The sequence below is a fragment of the Porites lutea genome, chromosome 7 (genome assembly GCF_958299795.1).
Source record: "Porites lutea chromosome 7, jaPorLute2.1, whole genome shotgun sequence".
NCBI classification, from domain to species: domain Eukaryota; kingdom Metazoa; phylum Cnidaria; class Anthozoa; order Scleractinia; family Poritidae; genus Porites; species Porites lutea.
In genome coordinates, this window is record NC_133207.1 from 7,839,300 (window position 1) to 7,862,197 (window position 22,898).

The window sequence follows — 22,898 nt, forward strand, 5'->3', positions numbered from 1 at the left end:
AAACTGATGCTCTGACCAATTTCACATCGATTCCCGGCAAATCCTGGAGGGCAGCTGCTGTTGAATGCATTGTTTCGGTCAGTGCGATTTCCGTTGTTCACACAGGGACTACTCTCACATTCGTTTGTATCTGCGGGAAATATTATCAAAGTTAACTTCTTTTTCTTTACAGCACAGGAGTCAATTGACACCAGCAAAGTGCAATACAGAGACCAAAAATAGCAATCATTAAGCTACGTGCAAACGGACGCAACAACTCCCAACAATGTTGACAGTTGCTGGCCAACAATATTACGTCTGTTTGAACGGGGCACATGGTTTGACCGGTTTCAAACTTTGTGTAATGACTCCCAACCACACGCAACGACATACAACAGGGTGTGCAAACGGACGCCATTTTGACATGTAACATCCAACAATGCTGCGTCTATTTGCACAGGGCGTTACGTAAATTACACCTTGCGTGAGACAATTATGGGCTGCTTTCACACTGATGTAATTTCCTATAACAGAAACTATAAGGGCAATGGATACCAGCTCTTGGCGCAACGATTTCTGGGATCGTTTGGTGGACAAGCGTTATTTATGATTGGTTAATGGTTGTCTTAAATACCATCGAGCCATCATAATTAACTCTTGTCCACCAAAACGACCCATTTTCTTTGAAGTTTTTGAAGCGAGGGATAGGCGTTCACACTTGAGCACGTCTTAACCTTACGAAGTCATTATAGGTCAATTAGCGTAACACTATACTTACCAATTTCACATCGATTGCCAGAAAATCCAGGCGGGCAACTGCAGTTGAATGCATTGATTCGGTCAGTGCAAGTTCCGTTGTTTAAACAGGGACTGCTCTCACACTCGTTTGTATCTGAAAGAAACAATAATCACGGATAAATTGCAACAAAAAAAGCAAGCAAGCCAAGTTTTTTTTCGGCATTTTCATGGACCGAGAGGAATTCGAGGTCAATAAAATTGCAAAACATATATCCGGTGGACCCTAGAGCCGTCAGATAAAAGACTTATGTTGGTATAACATCATTCACATTGTCGAATGGCGTAGGATCCATGTAGGATTTAAAATTGAGCCATATTTATCAGCCATCCGCATTCAAGAGCGTCCAACATTGGGTGTTTAAACGGATACACAGCATGTTGCGTTTTGGCGGAAATGCAATGCAAATAGCTGCAGCAACAAGTATATATCTAACCAATTTCGCATCGGTTGCCGGCAAATCCTGGAGGGCAACTGCAGTTGAAGCCATTGATTAGGTCGATGCAAGTTCCGTTGTTCAAACAAGTAATATTGACACAGTCATTTATATCTGCAGGAGAGAGGATCAAAGATATTTTAAAAAAAAAATGAAATGTACCTTTCAGCTAAGGTACATTAGAGTTCAGCAAGAGTCAAAACACAACTAGTAAATGTAGATGTTGTTCTAGAGGTTGATGGAGAAACGTGTCTATAAATAAGTCACTTTATCGATCAAGCAGGGAAACTGAAATTTGTGCTTATGGGCAACTATAAGGAAAAGTAAAAGTTCAGCGTGATACTTATTGGTCGACTTTTCTTTTAAGGTAGTTTTTAAATCTTCTCAGTTAGATATTTTTTATTGTAGTGAGCTCAGAGAAGTAAAAGTCAATGATATAATACCTAAAATCAGTACAAAAGCTTTATGCTGATTATCGTTCCCACTTGCAATTTGCGTTAATAGTGTGTCACCTGTGATTGTATTATAGTTAACAGCAACATTGTTTCAACTCAGTATTTCTTACTCGTGTCGCAGTCTTTTCCGGTGAATCGTTCTATGCAGATACACTTATATCCATTTTCCTGGTACAGCGAAATGCATTTTCCAGTGTTCTTACAGGGCGAACTGTCACAAGGAGACTACACAAAGGAAAGGATACTGCTGTAAGTAAAGACCATTTTACAATGTATGTCAAAGTCAAAATATCCAGTAACGTGACGCATATCATTTATTCATATTAGACAGATGCTGAATATACGACAAATTCAGTTATTGACTATTCAGTTATTAACACAATTATTCCACCTGCGCGTTGTTGTATATAGGCTGGCTATAATATAATCGTCTCAGATGGAACAAGTGAGAGTTGAATAATTGTTTTATTTCGTTATTTTGTTACTACCGTATGAGAAAAGACAAGGCACTTCCACCTTTCAGTCTAGCGAAACTGTCATTGGTCATATCTGTGTCTAAGCGAACGGACTGACTGAATAAAAATAAAGAAATGAATGAATAAATACGTATGATGATCTGAAATTTGACTTTCATATTTAGCGCAGTTACAAGCTAAAATTTCCTTCGGTTGGTGTGCAATAAGCTCGTGTAATTAAATATAGTGAATGCCATATGAATTGCTATATTTCAAAGAGCTATACAACTACCAATTGCAAGAATACTTTTGATCAACAACATACCGAGCGGGGGCAGCTGTAGCGTCAACTATAAATTACTAGTTTAGGATCGACGCATGTGATTCATATTATACTTTCTCAATACTTGTGGCGTGATGCTTTTTACAAGACTTTTTGTTGCTGTTACAAAATATTGTAGCACTGCCACCGCCAGTAAGATATAGGTTTAAAATTAAATGAGGTGATGTGAAAAGAGGCCTGTGCTGGAAGGGAAGCTTTAAAAGAGCTTAAAAGGAAAAAAAATGGAAATTGGGAATTGGTAGTACCGATTTGTAGCGCAGTCATAAAAACCGGTTAGAGAGATCAAAATACGAACAGTCTGATAGTTACCATTGAAAATTATAGCTTTAAATGTGCGTTGCTATGGCAATATTCATCAGGAAAGGCAAACACGAGTAAGTTCCCTAGCCGTTGACGTTGTTTTATTTTTCTTTTCGTTCTTTTCAAAAACATCGGCGAGCTCGCGAGCGAAGTGAGCGCACGAGAACGAAAGCACCACTACCCCCACCACTACCACTACCCCCTTGCGCTGGTGGTTAATAAATCCCCTGCGGTTTATATTTATTATCACCCGCGTTCGACGGACTTTGAAGAGGAACTAGAGGGCCTGTGAACAGGCTATAAGTTCCCTGGCTCCCATTTGTTATTTTCCTGAAAAGCATCAACAAGGCATAAATACGAATTTGCTCTATTAATTGTATAGACCTCTTTAGCTTGTATGTTTTGTTTTACCAATATAGGTAGCTTATTCATGTTGCTATGGTAATATCAACTTAACGTACAGGACAAGAAACACACTGTGAAGATGGAATTAAGTTTACCTGGTCTTTAAGTTAATTTACTTTAAGTATAGAAAACTAGAGCAGTTTTCTTATCTTCATTACAAACCCTTGGTCCTATTGTAAATCTATAAAGTTATGAAATACAAGTTCGCTTGAATTTTAGTTCCTTCTCCCCCTTTCGGTTTGTTTCCTACATCAGTAAGAATCGAATTTGGCATTCATGTCGATGTATGGATGTCACTTGAACAGGGCTAATCTGGGTCTGTTCTCTCGTCTTCGTTAGAGGTTTTCGAACCGCGAACTTAACGCTATTTTGTGAACTAAATTTTTGGCCCTATTACCGATCGCGATTTTATCGCGATTATTCCTTCTTACTTACTTTGTCAAATGTACGCGAACCCTTGTGAATTTCAATTCCAAGGGACCATATTCAAATTCAAAAAGCGAAATAAACTTTGGCAAAAACGGCAAAGAAATTTACAAAAAAAAACCCGTGCTTGTTAAACCTATTGTTTTTTAAACGTTCTCGTTGCCGTCCTGTCGTTGAATCGTATGAAATAAAGCCCCTAATGGCAGAAGGCCAAAACGATGAAGATGTATTAAAGTTAATTTCTACTTTCAAGCAAGCCAAATATGAAAAAATTCCTGGAATAAAGAAAAGTCAGCGTATCTTCTAACACGTTTTGTTGGCAAATATTTTGTTCGGAAGCTCTGTTTTAACCTGTCCACGGCCATAAACTTAATTAGGACATTCGAAGATAAATAAAACGATTAATTTCATAAAGTATGCCTGGGATAGTTTAATCAGAAATCAGCACGTGTTTTACTACTGAAGAACAGCTTTTTTCGTGTTCCTTTTTCTATTTTTCCTTTTTATATATATATATATAGCGTAAACGCAAAATGACGAGCCAACTTGCTTCTCTTTAGATTTAAAGTACAGTTCAGTGCATTGGAGATTCTCCAAGCAAATTAAGAGATATATGTCGTATTTACAAAAGCTAACTTCCGAAAACCATAACTTGGGGAATAATACGACGGTCTTTTATTTTCCTTCATGAAGAGTTGTGATGAATAAGTTGTTTGACTAACCGGAATATAAAAGTGATGAAACTCTTTGCTGGCGTTGAACTTGTCCGAGTTGTTAAACTTGTCCGAGGGCAGGAGTTCACACAGAAGTTTGCCGTTGACATCAGGAAAGGCAGCCACATTGTAGGAAAAACATGAATGAATTTCTAGACAGGCGTAGCCACAATCGTTTTCGTCTTGAATAAGATTCCACCCAATGCTTGTGATATTCAGGTAGGAAAATTCACTTATCATGAAGTTGACGTAGAAAAAGTTGCCAATCGATCCTTGACTGAAAGCTTTTTAAAAAAAGGGAGGGAAAATATGAGACGATTCTTTTTTCATGTCATAATATACTGAAAAACTACAAAAAAGGAAATAAAAGATAGAGTCTATGTACCTTCAGAATTAGATGCAAACGTGACAAAGATCCATAGAAGGAAAAAGCAGTTTCTCTGAATTACTGTTTTTTTCATCTTCTCGTGATACGCGGAGAAGTGAAGTTTTAGGATTTGTCTGAATCAGTCTTTAAATTGAATGCATTAGAACAAGCACCCACATCTACTTATTATATCGTTTGTCTGTAACCTTATACGGACACAAAAGAGGTGAAACCATTGCCATCAATAAATAATATGAAAACTCGTCTAAAAACCTTATTTTAGAACGAATGGCTTGATTTAAAAATGACTAAGGGGATTTGATGAAATTTGAAGCAGTGAGAGAGAGAGAGAGCAGTATTTCCATGTAGACTTTTTCTGGTGATTGAACTAAATTAAAGTACAAATATTCTTTCAAATACTTTGTTCCCAATTCAACGAAATAATTTCACTATTTGCCCAATTTAATTCATATTAATGAACCACTTAAGATTCTTCTGCTTAGTGTTCATACCACTGAAAAAAAGTTTGCACTGATGTTTTTAAGTGTTAATTGAATTCTCGCTGCTTTATTTTTCCTGAGAATATCAAAATTTTTCCATTGCAGACAAAAACGAAAACAATCTTCCTGTCAAGACTTAAGCGTGGGCTTACATTGCGTAGTCTGGCAAAGTATCAGCAGGTTTAATTGCGTAAACGTAGCTCAACTTAGTAAATTGCTTTTTCAAATTTTCCGTCGACCACTACTGAGATGGAAATATCTCTGAGCGTAATCTACTAGGCTTTAAGTCTCAGGTAACGGAGTGTTCTAAAAATCGAGCTTAATGAACTGCAGCTTCTTTTTGTCAGTATTATATGAATAAAACAAGAACTTCCACTTTCGTATAAATACGTGTGGGGTAAATTAATCAGCAGTACGACTAATGATGTTTTGCCCCTTGCTAAGTTTCGGTTAAATTACCTTGCATGGTTAGGAAATTAACGAAAATGTGGAGATTCTAAGCGGGAGCGAGTTTACTTAATTATGCTAATCATTCCTTAGTATAACGTCTATTCTAGCAAATCGCAAAATTTCTGCGATTTCTTTTAAAAAGATTTACAGCAAGTCACATTGGAGTAGTGGTTTGCCACGGAAGACACCTTAATATTACACATAATATTAATATCACACATAATATTACTATTTCTCTCAATGGAAACTAATTAGAGAGCAAGCAAGTTCCTCATTTGCCAGAAAAAGATAAACTTAGAACAAATTACCTACGCGTATAATTGAGTAGGCAGCTTTCGTCAAAGTTATCCATAGATGTGAAAGATGAGGAGAAGTTCTGAGTCATAAACAAGTTAACAAGGAATTTTATTGATGGACAGGGGTTCAGGTGGGGGGTGCACTGGGATTTTGGCAAATAACACATGAAAAAGATGGCTTTAAATAGGGGTAAGCTCCAAAAGAAAATAAACAAACAAAACAAGACGAAAAATAAACACAAAAATAAGAAAAGGAAATTTTACAAAATCAATTTCAAGTGCAGATGGTTTTCACAGTGACGTCATCAAATTGTAAAGTCATAAAGCGAGAATTTACGAATTCCTATTTACAATGGGTTGAAGATAAACAAAAAAATATATCTTTGTACAAGTTTGCAGTCCTGTAGCATGTTTCGTTTCGAAAATACAGCCATTTGAACTTTCGAGTTTTCACAGTGTGTGACACCAATATATGAATACTGTCTCGTTGAAAAATAAGTGTCTCTCCTTCTGATTTTCAGCAGTGAGTATAACCATCCCAAGTTTTAGAAGATATGCTTTTGTGCTCGTGTACTAGTTCTCGAGTGAAAAGAAAGAGCTGTTATAGAAAAAGTGAACTCCAGATGTTTTTGTTGATTTCCGCCGGCCATATTGGTGTACCAAAACTTTACACCAATATGGCGTCTCCATACAAAGCTCTATAAAGATGCGTGAAACGTTAAGGCAAATAACTCGAGAAAATGTGGGTAACAAAGATCTGAGACTTCGACAAATTGTTCATAAATTAGGTCTTTTATAACATTTCATTTTCTTGGCTTCTTCCACTGGACGGTTTTATGTGCCGTGTTTATTGCGTGATAGTGAAACCGATCTATACTGTCACCAGAGAGGATACAGAAAAAAAATGATTGAAAAACGATGGTGAAATAGTGTGGCGTAGCCCTTTTTAAGTGGACATGGCCAATTGAAGCGTTTTGGAGAGCGTTTGATCGGCCTCGTTTACCGCATTAATAAGGAGGGCACACTTTCCTATGGCGCGCTGCGACATGACATGCGCGAATTTGTAGCTAATTAGACATTGGCTCTGACCACTAATAGGTATGGTTGCATTCCCAACGTAAGGAAACTGCATGCGAGATCATCAGGAATGTCGAGATGAATGAAACAATTACATCAAAGTAATTCAGGGATCGTCTCAAGAACTACAAACTAACGTTTTGGTGATTGTAGAAAGTGCCATTTTTATTACAACGTGTTTCTGAAAAAGTAAACATAATTATATATAGAAAAAGAAGCCCTTTAAAGGTGGTTAACTCTTACAAGTTTTCGTATTTAAAAACTGCTGTTGTTTTACTGACACAGTTTACTTGGATCGATGATCCTGCTAATTAAAATTAGTTTTTCATCTGTAATTCCTACAACGAAAAAGGGTTGTAAAAAAGCACAGATAAAGGAGGTTTGAAATATATAATGTGCAGTTGTGAATAAATTCCTTATATTCAAGGACCAAATTCAAGTTTCTTTTTTTTCTCGGGTATTCAACAACTTTCTCCCCTAGGCCTTCATAGAAATTAAGAACCTAGCCTTAAATTGCCGATAACTAGCCCAGAATAAAAGGAAATTTTATGCCAGAACTGTAAAAATGTAGGTTCTTATTTGCGGGTGTTAATTACAGTGGAACCCCGTTAATACGACCACCTTCGGGCCATGGAAATTTGGTGGTATTAGCGGGGTGGTCGTATTAACGGGGTAGGGTCAAATTATGGTGCAAAATGCTTTTAAACTACATTCTACTACATGTATACCTTTAATCCGCTACAAATAAACCTTTTTGCAGTTAATTAACAACCTTACAACCGCAATTCAATGCAACTGAACAATATAACAGTAAACGAAACCGAGTAATGAGAAAAAACACTGACTTCTTTCAGTTCCTTGTTATGAAAGGAAGGGGCTTGTGAAACGTGGGGGAGGATACGGGATGGAAATCCCATGAGTTTACAAGTTTACTGATGGACAGCCAAGAAACGTTGATATACTTAACAAATTATTAGACATTCCAAATAACCGATCTGTGAGAAAAGAACAGGAAATGGACTTGAAGAGAAAAGCCACAGTGGAAGGCAGCAGAAACAGGAAGGCAATATAACTTTGAGAGCCTCCAAATGCTGCAAAGTGAAGTCTTTCAGATCTTTTGTATTATTTATTCATGGATCCTTTTTACTGAACACTGCAATTTACCGGATGTCATGCTAACACCTTTGCCTAAAAACATTCAATGAAATATTAGTAATGCGTTATATTGTTTGTCAGATTGTGTCTGTTTTCATTCAGCAGCCCCACCAAGCATTTTGACTGGTCGTATTAACGGGGTAATTTTATAAAGAGAATAACGATTCAGGACTCCCAAAGGTGGTCGTTGGTCGTAATAACGGGGTGGTCGGATTAACGGGGTTTTCAGATAAGAAAATGAGTGGGCTTTTGTTCGGGCCACAAAAAAGTGGTCGTAATAACGGGGTGGTCGTATTAACGGGGTGGTCGTATGGCGGGGTTCCACTGTACTGAGAACTTTATCTATGCTTTTCAACCCGTTATTTAAAATCAGTTTAGCCATAAAAAAAACCGGTTCTAGACCACTTTCAGTTTTCCAGTCGCTGCTATCCTGATCATCTTTCATCGAGAGCAATTTCATAAACTGATCAAGACAGACAAACTTTATCTTCTTTAAAAATAATCCACTTGGTTAAAGGGTCTGGATTACTGTCCAATGATAAAACGCCACGGCTACTAAGTTATATTAAACGGTTTCAATAACCCACGCAAAATGCTTTATGTCGGGGAAGAAATAGGTGATGCTTAACTTGATTATTTTGTGATTAAATATTTATTAGAAATTGTAACTTGTAGCGCAAAGAAGTTAGATTTCGTGACATTAGATTTCACAATAATGTAGACAAAGTCCGAGTATATTTATGATAAAAAAAGAGGTAACTGCATGCATTTTCTAAAGCTAAATAAGGCGAAAGAACGTGCGATTTTGTAATAATTTGATCAAAAAGTTAAACGCTAAAAGATTTTCAAAATACATCTAAAAAACATTTCAAAAAGTGAACGACGTTTCGGCGCCACACGTTACGCCATTATCAAATTGAAAAGTGAAAAAGTATAAGGTGTAAAACGAATACATAGAATTTTAAGCAATACGTAAAATATTTGCGGGTCCAATGGGTATAATTCCCAAGGTAAGAAACACAATAAGAGACAAAAAAAATGTACGAAAGTGTCGCGTAAATAGTTTGGCGCGAATGGAGTCGGCTTGCGTGTTAAGAGAAGGCTTGATGTCCTTTATAACATCTTGTAGACTAAGCAATCAAACTTGCTGTTACATTTCCTCTTTGTTCTGTTGTTGCCATGCTGTGTTTCAAGGTGTTTCCCGATGGCTGAAAAACGGTGTTCACTTATGCGTTGATGTGAGTGTCGGGTAGTGTACCCGACATAATTTGCATCGCACAAATCACATTGAAATAAGTATACAACGCATTGAGTGTTGACGATCGGGAGCTTCTTTTCCTGACACTCAGGGTTTGTGACAGTTTTCTGCTTGTAAAGACGGGTTTTACACGATGGTTAACTGTGCGTACCGTCTATCTTCAACCAAAGAAGGTTTTGCAAAAGAATGCAACAAGTTACGCACCATGTTTTCAAAGCTGCGCTATCCCAAAACATTGGTCGATTCCACTAGAAATAAGTTCAGCCAGGAACCAGATAAAGAAATACACACCGTGCCTTCAGTAGACCCATCTGTTTACATAGTATTGCCCTTTAAAGATCAGCGATCAGCTGATCGCGTACGCAAAGATATCTATTCTCTGGGAGCCAAGATCGATGTTAACGTAAAACCCGTCTTTATAAGCAGAAAACTGTCACAAACCCTGAGTGTCAAGAAAAACAAGCCCCCGATCGTCAACACTCAATGCGTTGTATAGTTATTTCAATGTGATTTGTTTGAACCAGCGAGCGGGGTTATAAGAATTCCGCAACACTTTGTTATTGTGGTATTTTTTCGTTGATTTAAACGGTTTCTGCACACGAAAATCAAAAGGTTAAAGGCGTTATAACATGGCTATTTCCGCTTTGTTTACAGAGTCAAAGCTGAGCTGAAATTATAACTAAGTATTCTCAGTTATATTATCTCTTATCCCACTTATCAGAACTGTAAAAGAAATAACTCAAATGATTTCTACCGAAAGAAAAACTAATTTTGATTTGTTTATGGTCAACCTTTGACAACACTGGAATAAAATTGAAAAAAGTTGGCCCGTTTTATTCAATTTTGAATCTGTTTCCATACTGGCCATCGGAAGCCAAAGCCATTAACTTAAAGTTGAGAAACTGAGGTATATTAGCAGTCGAATAAAACTGAGAAATTATTTCTCTTTTTCCCCTGTTATTCCAATGTGTCTTTAGGCCTTTCAACATAATGCGAAAAAATCGAGACATAGCTCCTTTAACTATAAACTCAAGTGAGGTAAAATACCTCAACTTCGTCAGGTGAGAAGTTACGGGCTCCAGCCAGGATTGTATAACGGTCTGTAACTCCATTTGGAAGAGAGTAAGAGGTGCCAAAATTAGTGTAGGAATTAGGATTCTGATTGGCATTATCAGCGACGTACATGTCATGCCCCCCACCAAATGTTGGACCGTAACTTGGCTCACGGTAAATTGCAAATGATGTATTCGTCACCATGCTTTTAAATGGTGCAAGCCCTTCTTTATCCAGGAGAGAGAAAATAAAAGAGTTGGAAGTCGTACCGTATCCATCCACGAACGCTGAAAAGGAATAACAAAAGGAAACGTGACGTACCCTAATCTTTAGAATATTTAACAATTATTCCAAGAGTGCGCGTTGGATGTGAGTTGGCTATAATCATCTCATATCCAACAAGCGCGAGTGGAATAATTGTTTTATTAAAAACGTCCACAAAATATCGCGAATTCTTTCCGACTTTTTCTGTAAAAACAACCAATTTTGAGCAGACGCGTGCAGTCGCGTACAGTTATCGTATTTGGAGAGCATGGTATATTGGCTCATATACCATGATCGCTAAGCCAATCAGAGCTCTAGAATTGTGACACGTAGATATATGTTTTTTAGCAACTACTATAATTTGCAGTCTGTCCACTTTGAATTGCATTATCTCATGATTCAGTTTTTTATAAATGAAGGGGATACGTCACAGGGATATTGCTGTTTTAGGTCAATCTGAGTCAAGAATTGAATTTTGCATTTACTCATACACAAAATTGTCCTTTCGAGTTATGAAGAAGATATCAAACAAATTTCATCAGGGAGCACTAACCAATAATAATTTTGGGGAAATTTTTGTAGGCATATCATTAAAAGTTGGCACAACTTTTCCAAGTTTCAATCTGATGTCTATCGTTGTCATCGATAATGGCACTGAACAGACCACAGGGAACAGTTTCAATGCCTAAATTTAGTCTCAAATAACACAATGGGATTACATGTACTAATTTTCCAATTCAATTAAGTGAAAAAAAAAACAAAACAAAACAAAACAAAACAAAACAAAACCAAAAACATACCAAATAACGTGACATAGCTCCCTTAACAAATATAAGCGGATAGCAATTTTTGCGTAATTTAAAATACTCTTGGCTATTAGGGAGCTCAAGCAACGACGACGGCGACGGCAACCAGAACAGCAAAAAAAGCAATAGGTTTAGATTAAGCAAAACAACAACTTTACAAGTGCATAACGCTTTTTGTACATTTGTTTGAGGTAACTGCACGACTACAACGAGAAAGTGCCTAATTTCTCGTTTTGTGGAGGACTTGAACACAAGACAACGACTTTCTCTTTCTTTTACTCAAGTTCGATGCAGTCTTTTAGAATTCAGCTCCAGGAAAATGCTATCTTCAAGGAGATGGAATAAGCGCGATAAAGTTTGAAGAAGCGCGAATTCACTTTATAAGTGACGTTTTCGTAACCGTCGCCGTCGTTTTTGCTTAAGCTCCCTAATAAATCACTGTATAGTTCAGTGGGAGTCAATACACGTTCCGTTTCACGACAGCTCCTAAAGGCGATATTTAAGCAAAAACTAAGGCATCTGTACCGACAAATACCAAGAAAGTGATAAATTTTGGTTTAAAAAAATCTTACTAACTGAAATCTTTTATTTGCAAAAGTTGCTCTCGTTTTTTAAGTGATTCGGTAAATACTAAAACAGCTATCACCCTAATGTTAGGTATAATGTTCACCTCCCCTTTTTGGGGGGGGGAGGGGAAGCATTCATTGAAATTAAATGCAAGGATAAAATCCAGGGAAATAACATTAAGGCTTCTCTTTTAAAATTTATATACACATCAACCATTCGTAGTGAAAGTAATTCATCAAGCTTTACATTGTGGTGCTTCCCAGCTACAGCCATACACTGGATATACCATAATAATTAGTACAATATTAAGTACACAATTGTGGTGCTGCCTACCATTGGTTTCACAAAGGTAATTAAGCCTGTTGGAACATGCTAAATCATTCCATTTTCCGGTAGGAGACAACATAACTGTGCAATCCTCATTTCCTCCAAGGTTGTTGGGTTCTCCATCACTCCAGTGAGTATATGTCGCTCTTGATCCATCAACCCACAACCAACGTGAATGGTCATTGGGGTCCCTCTGCAAACCAATCCATACACTTTTTGATTTTGATATTTTCGAGACTAGTGCTTGTTGTTCGGCTTGTGATGTCACTATGGCGAGCTTAGCCCCCTGAGCTTCACAGTCAGATTTTGCAGCGGTCCAGCTCAAACTCTTTGACGGGTCTCTGTAGCATGAACCTTGTAGATGGATCCAATTGTTAGGACAAAGCCCTAAAGTCAAAAGTAAACGTGGTGATGAGTCAGTTTGTCTCACCACTTTTCTTTCTTGTTGAATTAAACATATAACATCCTTGTGTTGATGACTGATGCTCAATGGAAAAAAAATATATATAAAATTTCAGCAGAGAATAATGACTGTTGTTATATAGCTGGAATTTTTTTCCCAACAGCGCGAGCTCTTCATTGTTTACTTCGAGGTCACTTGACATCTAACAATGAAACTGTTTCACGCCAAAAACTCTGAGCGGGCAACATTGTAAAATCTATGACGTCAGGGGGTAACAGTGCACTGTTACCCGCGAATGTTGACCGCTCGCAAGATTTAAACTCGTACACGAAAAATGTTCTTCTTCGTGCGCTATATAACAAATCACTTAAAGACTGGTCCCTCGGGTAACAGTTAACTTTGTTTCCCTCGAATCTCAGAGCTATGAGCTGCCAGAAATATTGAAAATAATGTCTCGTAAACTTAACTTTAACTTTTATTAATACATACCAAAAAACCAAAAAGACTCGTGCTCTAGTTAGTCCAAACAATTAACGTGGATAAATCGAAGTATTCTTTACTTATATGAAGCTGTAACAAAAATTTATAGGGAAGACCGTCTTTCTCAGCCTGTTTAAAAAAATTGTCAGTGAGTGTATCACATTCATCTTTGTCCCTCACTAAACTTTTTCTCGCTGAGTTTTATGCGACGTCGAGATTGGGCAAAGACATAAGATTATCGTCATTCAAGTGATGTAACGCAATCGCGCATTTGTTATTGCCACAAATAGGCGGAGAAGGAGCAGTGGATTTTTGCTGGTTCAGGGCATCTTAAAGAGGGGAAGAATCAGGTAGAAACTTCTGTAGGCAGCAAAAAGGAAAGGCAAGTTTTTGGCATTAATTATTTTGTAGCATTAGATTAGAAGTAAAGTGACAAAAGACCACAAACTACAAACGCACTGTACAAGCAAAGTGCCTTAATCCCATTTTCAGTGACAAAAAGGACGTTTTACTTACTCCAAGGAATATCCGTGTATCCTCCGAACACGTAATGGTCTTTTTTGATGATTGTAATCGTGTGACGTTTCCCATCGCATTTGTTGTGAAAGGTACTGGCTGCCCAGCCATGAGTGGAGGCCTGCCAACACAGCGCCCAGTTGCTGTTATTCCCAATTGCAGGCGAAAGAAACCGTGTTATCACACTCGAGATAATATCTAAGGGTGAAAGATAAAATATGAGTTGGTTTCCCAAGCGTTTATTTCTGGTGCAGCCATCCTCTAGCCAACCTGCGTTCGCGAATCATACGGCAGAGATGAGTGACAATTTTTTTCCAAGGATAAATTACTTTCAAAGTATACGCAGTCCACTAAAGGAAGTCCACAAGCTAAGTCGTGATAACCCTGTCTATGCGAACATTTGCGGGAAAAATCAAATCCAGAATAAAGAACGCACATGGCATTGCCAGTGCAGGGCGATGTTACAAAATTGACGGCAAACACTTTCAAATCAGTATTTAGTCAATCATGAAAGAAAGTTGTGGGATTTGACCCAGACCTGAATCCTTGTTCATACAAGTTAAATGAAATGAGACAGCTATTCTGAAGATAACCTTCGATAAGCTAGGAAAACTTGACATGGAAAAAATACACGTGAATCCCAGGGCAGACAGAAAACAGATTCTGACCTTCCACAGACGTAACGACTCAAAGAGTATTACTGAAAGTTAGATCTTCGCAAAATTTAGCTTTGATCAAAGTTAACCTGCGACCAGGTTAGAAAACATTATCCGTCCCGTACGGATAAATCGTCTTTTATCGTAAGTGTCTGGTTAGTGTTAATAATTACGAGAGACGATCAATGCGAGATCTTGCGCGCGGCAAAATACAAATGAATGGGCACTATAGTTTTTGTTTTACTTGTTTTAACACGTGCTTCATTTGTTGCTAATCCTTTTATACCCACACGCATTATGCGTTCAGAAAACGACCTTTCGTAGTGCGTCGTTTAAGGCGCAATAAAGAATAGTTCGAGTAGACGCATGCTCCAACTTCTGCCTGCCGTTTTACTGTAGACGCATAACCAGACGAACTAAAAATGTTTTCCCAAGTTCGTCCAGACGGATAATTAGTCTTTAACATAAAACCCGCTAATAACGCCCTCTCGAATACAATCGAACCTCTAGTAACGGCAACCTTTCTCCTTTTTTATCATCCAGGTGGGCATTCCTCAAGTATAGAACAACCCCTCTACCACGGTCCCTTGGCCGTTACTTGTAGGTTTGACTATACCAAACAACCTATCAAAGATGGTAGCCTCAGTTCCTTTCATAGGGAAAAAGTCAGAAGACCTGGCCATTCATCATGATAGTACACAAATTTTGGAAGTCGTTTGAACTAAGATGTGTAAGTGTGTAAACACCTTTTACGGGTTATAGTTAACCTACTAGCTTTACAATTGTTTTTTGAAATTCTTTAAGTCCTCAAAATTCAAGACCCTTAAAGTGCAACAGTCATTGTCCACAATAAATTTGTATTTTCAAGACACGTAGTGCTTTGTGAAACTAGGGACTTGAACGGATCCAACGACGCCACTGCAACGAGAACGTCAAAAAAAAAAAAAAAAAGCAATAGGCTTTATTAGCAAAACAACAACTTAGCACGTGCATCACACTTTTTTGTACGTTTATATACCATTTTTGCACGACTACGACATGAAATTGCCTAATTTCGCGTTTTATGGAGATCGCAAACAAATAACGACGAAATTTATTCCTCTTTCTGGACTTGGATATGGTCGCTTGGAATTCAACATCAGTAGGGTTCGTCTACATTTGACAAAGTAAGTGGGTAGGGATAATCGCGATAAAGACGACGTTTATCATGCCGAGGAATTAGCCAGGGATTTGAATTCTCTTCTAACAAAACTGTGTGCAGAACACATTTTTCAGTCAGTGACACAGGCAGGCGACTCGGAAGAAAAAACCTGAGTTCTCCCAATAGGATTTCAACCAATGACCTTGTGGTTACAAGCCCTGATGTTCTACCACTGAGCTACAAGAGACTTGAGGAAGGCTTCTAAAACAGGATCGGATTGTCGATATATGTGTTTGGGCGCAATGGTGGAAACGTGATGGTAAGTGAATAAAGGAGAAAGGTGTTTTTTGAAATCAGTGACACGCAGAGTTCAAACGTGGTTCTTGAACAAAGTTCACAAAATCAGTTGGAGGTAGAGAATATCGCGGAAAAAGAAAAAAAAATGTTCATTAAGAAAGGAACATAACAATAAAGCAACGCCGTTAAGGTAAGTTCAAACGGACAGGTATAGAGTACTAAAGTGATGACGTCATAAAAATGAAATTTCTGAAATTATGGGATTTGTCAGGATATTCTGAAAGAACAATGTCCAAGAGGCCTACTTACCAAAAATGAGCATTTCGGGGCAAATTGTCTCTGAGATGTTAGCCGGTTAAACTCAGAAAACCCCATACAAACCATTTTAATTTTTTTTGGGTCGACCCCAAAAAAATTTAGAAGGGTTTGTATGGAGTTTTCTAAACATAACTGGGCTACGATCTCAGAGACAATTTGCCCCGAAATGCTCATTTTTGGGAAGTAGGCCTCTTGGACATTGTTCATTCAGATTATCCTGAGAAATCCCATAATTTCAGAAATTTCATTTTTATGACGTCACACTTTAGTACTCTATAATCTTTTTTGTTTGTTGTTGTTTTTTGTTTTTTTGCAACATTGCTGCCAAACGATTTGAATAGCGATGTTGGGCGTTTTACCACCCACGAATTAAACCTGTCTTGCAACAAATCAGGTTGCTTCAGGCTGCAAAAAGGTTGTTGTAGAAAGAAGAGAATAGTTCTACTTTTTACAACAAAATCTGTACATGTATTTTGCGCAATTTACTGGCCCATGAGAAACTTGTTTTGTGGTAAGTGACGTAACTCCCGCGTAACTTTTTCCAATCAGAGGTCAGTATTTACGCAACTTGCCTGTTCATTATTTCCATGAGTTAGACATTATACAGTATATCCACAAAAAATATTTGTCAGTTCTATCATTTACCACTCTTTTTCCCTACCTATTTCACATCGTTTCCCAGCAAATCCAGCTGGACAACTGCAGTTGAATCCGTTGATTCGGTCGTTGCATGTTCCGTTGTTAAGACAAGGGTTGCTCCTACACTCGTTTATGTCTGTAACGGAATATCAAAAGACGCATTAAAGCAAGGAAGCCTGTTTATAATAGAAGATAAGCAATAGGAAATTACAGCTGAAAGACTGTTCTAACCAATCTCACATTAATACAGTATATCCACAAAAAATATTTGTCAGTTCTTTCATTTACAACCCTTTTTCCCCACCTATTTCACATCGTTTCCCAGCAAATCCAGCTGGACAACTGCAGTTGAATCCGTTGATTTGGTCGTTGCATGTTCCGTTGTTGAGACAAGGGTTGCTCCTACACTCGTTTATGTCTGTAACGGAATAATATCAAAAGACGCATCAAAGCAAGGAAGCCTGTTTATAATAGAGGATAAGCAATAGGAAATTACAGCTGAAAGACTGTTCTAACCAATCTCACACCGATTCCTGGCAAATCCTGGCGGGCAACTGCAGTTGAATGCGTTGATTTGGTCGTTGCACTTTCCGTTGTTTAAACAGGGAATGCTCTTATACTCGAGGAGATATGTTTTTTGCTTTGTTTTTGTTTTTTTGTTTTTTATCAGTGTGTGAAATACAGCAATTTATTGATATCAACGATATGTAGTTATTCTAAGCATTTCTTACCTGTTTCGCAGTTTCGTCCCGTGAATCCTTTCACGCAGATACACTTATATCCATTTTTCTGGTACAAGGGAATGCATTTGCCAGTGTTCTTACAGGGCGAATGGTCACACATGGACTGCACAAAGGAAGGCATATGAACATCTGTTAACGTGAGTCCTGATTGAGGCCACCCCTTCTCCTAACCCATTTTTGTGGTGTCCATCATACATAAGCCCGATGGATTTTTCTCGGTAAAATTTCAAATGATATCCAATGATTTAGGTTTAGAAAGGTTAGTCAATGTAGATAATTCAAGAAATTAACTGAGACTTTTGAAACAAGACGCTCAAACTTCATTTCCCAACTTACAGTGTTGATTCGATCAAGCGGCCTGAGCGCTTATTGAATTTTTGGCCCTGACCGAGAGTGAGCCCTTCTTCCAGGCTGGGTGCTTTTTAAATTTTCAGCAAAAAGAAAGTATATTTTGCCACAAAATAATAATAAAATAGAAGAAAATAAAATAATAAACAAATAAATAAAAATAACAACCAAACGTGAAGACGTGCCAAAGCAGACTTTTTACGGTTCATCGAAAGGTTCTTTAAAACACTTGCTAGAAAACACTAGAAAACTCGATCCTCGGGGAAGTCTCTTAGTAGGAGTAAATTTGAATTTCATTGTCACTAAGATCAATTAATTAGTTATGTTAGTTACAAAACTAATAAGGGTCCTTATTCGAGGCAGGACGCTCAATCGAATAAATACGGAAACTAGCGAAAAGCAAAGTAATTACTTTTTACCATTAAGGAACTGTGGTAAACTGCGTAATATGCGGTTTTTCAGTGTTTTTTTTTTCCTTTGTGGTTCGTAATGAACGCAGCAGGAAAGAAAAATAAAAGCCATACAAGAAAAACGATGTTCTTTTTGCCCTCTGGCCCCCTTCATTTTCTCGTTTGAGCTCTTTCTTTACGAAACTCAACGAAAAACATACCAAAATTACCGCCTGTTAGACAGGCTAGGATCGTTCCATGTAAGGGTAGGGAATCCTTGCCTGTGCCACAGTCGAAACTAAACTTTGGTTAAGTCCATCTGCGGAACAGTTCTAGCTAGTAGGCCTCCACCTGTGTACCAGGATTTGAATACGCGCCATGATTGGCCCGTTAAAAAAAAAAGCCAATCAGGTTGAAAGGAAATTCGAAACGCATTTCCGGTAATTCGGTAATTTCCGGTAGTCCGTTGGGGGCCCAGAACAAGGATTTCGGCGATACCTCGCAAACTTTACTAAACGGGGTTAAATTACGTCTGCGACGCAGGCTAGGAAATCCAAGACAGGATTCCAGGTACTAAATTTCAGTCTCTGTGAGGGGAACTTCGATTCTGGATTCCAGTGATATTCCAGATTTCTCGAGCGGTATTCCGGATTCCAAAGCAGAGGATTCCAGATTTCACAAGCAAAATTTTTTCAGAGTCCGGATTCAACAAACAAGAATCTCCCGGACTTCGAACTGCCTTACATGGAACGACTAGGAAATGTGGTCAGGCGCCTTTACTACCGCGCCTACATGTCAGGATTTGCACAAACCTTTATTTGGTTCTTGGTTCTAAGGATTAACCATTTTTAAAACCGCAATATTCACGATACAAATTCTCTCTAGACTGATCGCCAAACATTTCGTTATTAAATTAGCCCTGAGAATTTAATTAAAGAACTAGGATTTTATATTTTCAGGTAGTCATTTTGTTTATTACGTCATTTTTCTTAACTTAAATCCTTTCAGTAATTGGTTTTTGCGGAAAGTGGTCAACTGTCAAGACTGTTTAAACTATTGTAGTACGGGTTCGATATCCTTGTAAAAGATAGCTGAGCTTAAAAAATAACAATAAAATGAAGCCGGAAATTTTCAATGCTAGAAATTGGGCTATTTTTGACGAAAACTGCTAATTAATAAAAAGACGAAATTTCCGCGGTGTCAAAATTACTGGTGGCGATTGTGGTTTGAAATTTGCGTTGCCGTAACAACATCCTGCGATTGGCACAGGCAAACTCTTAATAGAGCGAGTAAGTGCACCTTGTTCGTGTTTGTTTAAATAACTAACGAAGGCTAAAAGCACCAATATGTACAGCTCCATTCTGCCCGAGGTTAAGGACATTGTATCACCAAAACACACTTCATTGACATCTCTGTTTGCACGATAATGAACAGGGAATGTGAATATTTTAACTGTAGATTTACATTTACGTGTCCAGCTGGATTTCTTCAACTTCCGTGTAGAGATTTTACTTGGTTTATAAACAACTGAAGGTTTTATATGTAGAAATGGAGGCATAATTCAAGACTTACTTTTCCTTCACAATCGAAATCGAGCCTTCTAGTAAGCGACCACCTGCAATAGGCGACCATCCATTTAAAACACTAAAATTTTCCCATACAAAGACTTTAAGTTGGAACTTCCCTTAAACGACCACCTATCGTCAGAGACCGCGACAACTTTTCTAAGATGGCGATTTTAGAATTTTCCGTTGTTCTTAACCTTATCTAGGCGACCACCTGATATAATGGTCTGATCTCTGTGTTTCTGTATAAACTAAGTAACTCCGGCTTTTTGAAAAAAAAATTTGGTCGGAACAACATGTATTTCAACTATTGTCAGCCTAAATTTCCATGCCATACATTCTCTTCAAAGAGTAGCTGTGTCCGCACTTCTCCTCGCAAAAGATTTCCTGCATGCAGTTCGACCCTCGTCAGTGACTGCTAACTTTTCGCAATTTGGATGGTCGCTTACTGGAGGTCCGACTGCTGTCGGAAAGTTTCTGTATATAGAGGAATTGCCATCGGAGGTTGTCTAAATGCCAGAATAGCACAAAGGAGAAGTCTTCATGTCGAGGGCATCGGCAACAAATAAGAACATGGTTTTTCTAGCCCAGGATGAATTTATAATATTTTTTTCTGCCGATTTTAGGCGGAATATCTTAAATTATAGCTAAGCAGTTAAAAACACAATTGTGTACTATTAACAGAGCGAACCGTCGAACGCGAACATTTTAGTGGAGAGATCAACATTGAACCAGTCTGCCTCATAAACTTAGTCCGATCATCCAAATTTCCGTTTAATGAACTAAAGAGCACGACTGGGCATTGGGAGCTGCCAGGTGTAAAATTTCACTACCGTTCAAATGCTAAGGCCATTTTTAAAATAGCCAACTGGTTCGCCTCCTACCAGTTGGGATTCTTAACCATGTTATGTTTCCTTTGAATCATTTGACTGTTTCATTATCCCTGAGAAATCCCGTAAGGGGAGAGGATTATTGAGCATTTTTTCTTAAAACTCTCTCACTGTCAGAGGGAATGATGGAGTTTGTAAGGTGGCTCAAATGTTTAAATGCGTGGGCGAAATCCTATGGAGTGATCATTCAAATGAAACCTCTCTGCCCGTACATTTTAAGAAATGAAATTTGGATATTCTTGTCGAATTTTGCCTTTGGCCACATTTAGCAGCGAAAGGTTTATTGAACGAAACAACTTTGATCATTTAGAAGCTTGACTCACCGGAATAAAGAAGTGATGAAACTCTTTACTGGCGTTGAACTTTTCTGAGTTGTTAAACTTGTCCGATGGCAGGAGTTCGCACAGAAGTTTACCGTTGACATCAGGGAAAGCAGCCACGTTGTACGAAAAACACGAAGGAATTTCTAAACAGGCGTAGCCACAATCGTTTTCGTCTTGAATAAGTTTCCGTTCAATGCTTGTGATATTCAGGTAGGAAAATTCACTTATCATGAAGTTGACATAGAAAAAGTTGCCAATGGATCCTTGGCTGAAAGCTGTTCAAAAGAAAAGAGGAAAAACATAAGATTTTCACATTCTTTTTTATGTCACAATAAAAATCACAATCAAAGAAATAGAAAATGAATTTTATGTACCTTGAGAATCCGTTTGATGAACGGTGGAAAAGATCAACAGAAAAAAGAAGTGGTTTCTGAGAATTACTGGGTTTTCCATCTTCTCTCAGATGTGAAGACACAAGCTTTTGTCTAATTCTGCCTGGACTGCATACAAATAAACACCCACCTCTCCTAATTATGTCACGTTTATGTTTATGTTTAACCATAAACAATATTCATTGCAGTGAATCAATAGCCATTACTAAATAATTAACATGACTCGTCATGATGTAAAAGCATATTTATTTACTGATACGTTCTAATATTGTTTGACTATTAAAAACACAGTCTGCAATACAAGGGAATTTTTACCGCTAGAATGACACGGAAAAACGACTAAGATCCCCAATATGAAGGCATAGAATCTGAGAAGTACTTGGAAGCCTTCCATCTTTCAGTTGTTAGAGTTGCGGTGCAGTACCTCGTTTCTTGAAAGGTTTGCCCTTTGTTGAAAAAAGCTTCAGTTGTTTAGGTCTAAATGCAGTTGTTAGCTTTTCGGCTTGCTGTGAAAACAGACCATGAAAAGCAATTCAAATCAGTCTTTTAGTAATTCGTTGACGAATTAGTTATGCCACACCTCGTTGACTCGCTAAAAAGCTACCACCCTAAGCAAGAGATTACGCTAAGTCATTAACTTCAACCGCGGCTACAGTTATACTGACATTAATAGGAATATCAGGGTTTACGCGAATAATCTTTTTCGATACACTACCAACTAAAAAAAGTTCTTCCTATACCTGCCCCCGTCTTTTGATGACGTTAGATTTTCGCCTACAAAGCTGTTTGAGCCTTTTTTTGACTTAAATTTTGTTGCGAAGAAATATCAATTTAATTTGTTACCTCTTACGCAACGCACGACAACTGAACAGATGGAGAAAAAAAAATGTGAATGAACGGTTTAAGAATAAAATAGAACGGCTTAACGGTTTGATGGCCGTGAGCGGATGTTTATGAAGTATAATTTGTTGCGAAGTAATATCGTTCTTATTTTGTGACCGCCCACGCGATGCACGGCTACTGCACGGAAAGAAAACGGATTTTTGTTTAAAAGGGATAGAATGAGAGGCTTGAAAAAAAGGCTTAAAGGTTATTTGATAGCAGTGTGACGCCCGGAGCCAGAAATTAAATAGATAACAAACAGCTAAACGCCTGGTAAAAAACAACTCGCTTACGCAAAAGAAAGAATGATAATAGTAATGATAATAATGATATGATGATAATGATGATGATGATGATGATACTGATAATCAAATTTAAGTATGTCTGATTTTTTTCTCGTGAAATTTGGAGCTGATTCTGAGCAACTCTGAAGGCCGATCGAGCGATTGTGCCCTACCTTGTCTCTTATTATTACACTGTCAGGTCAA

The 22,898-nt window shown here is 37.9% G+C and overlaps 2 protein-coding genes across 2 annotated transcripts in view; both read right to left on the minus strand.

Moving 5' to 3' along the window:
* Window positions 1-4,548, minus strand: part of LOC140944387 (uncharacterized) — a 5,281-nt gene extending 733 nt beyond the window's left edge. Inside the window, exons 1-5 of the mRNA XM_073393538.1 lie at window positions 4,318-4,548; window positions 1,777-1,891; window positions 1,212-1,325; window positions 758-871; window positions 17-130 (exon numbers count right to left, since the gene is read on the minus strand). Of these exons, the coding sequence (XP_073249639.1) occupies window positions 17-130; window positions 758-871; window positions 1,212-1,325; window positions 1,777-1,891; window positions 4,318-4,548 (688 nt within the window). The remainder of the gene's footprint in view (window positions 1-16; window positions 131-757; window positions 872-1,211; window positions 1,326-1,776; window positions 1,892-4,317) is intronic.
* A 5,880-nt stretch (window positions 4,549-10,428) lies between these two features.
* On the minus strand, window positions 10,429-21,370 carry LOC140943679 (uncharacterized). The gene is made up of 6 exons (XM_073392792.1): window positions 21,137-21,370; window positions 17,610-17,724; window positions 17,183-17,296; window positions 16,901-17,014; window positions 13,828-14,025; window positions 10,429-10,751 (listed from the first exon to the last, which is right to left on the minus strand). The coding sequence occupies exons 1-6, from the start codon at window positions 21,365-21,367 to the stop codon at window positions 10,441-10,443; spliced, it is 1,083 nt and encodes a 360-aa protein (XP_073248893.1). The 5' UTR covers window positions 21,368-21,370; the 3' UTR covers window positions 10,429-10,440.
* Between the last annotated feature and the right edge of the window lie 1,528 nt (window positions 21,371-22,898).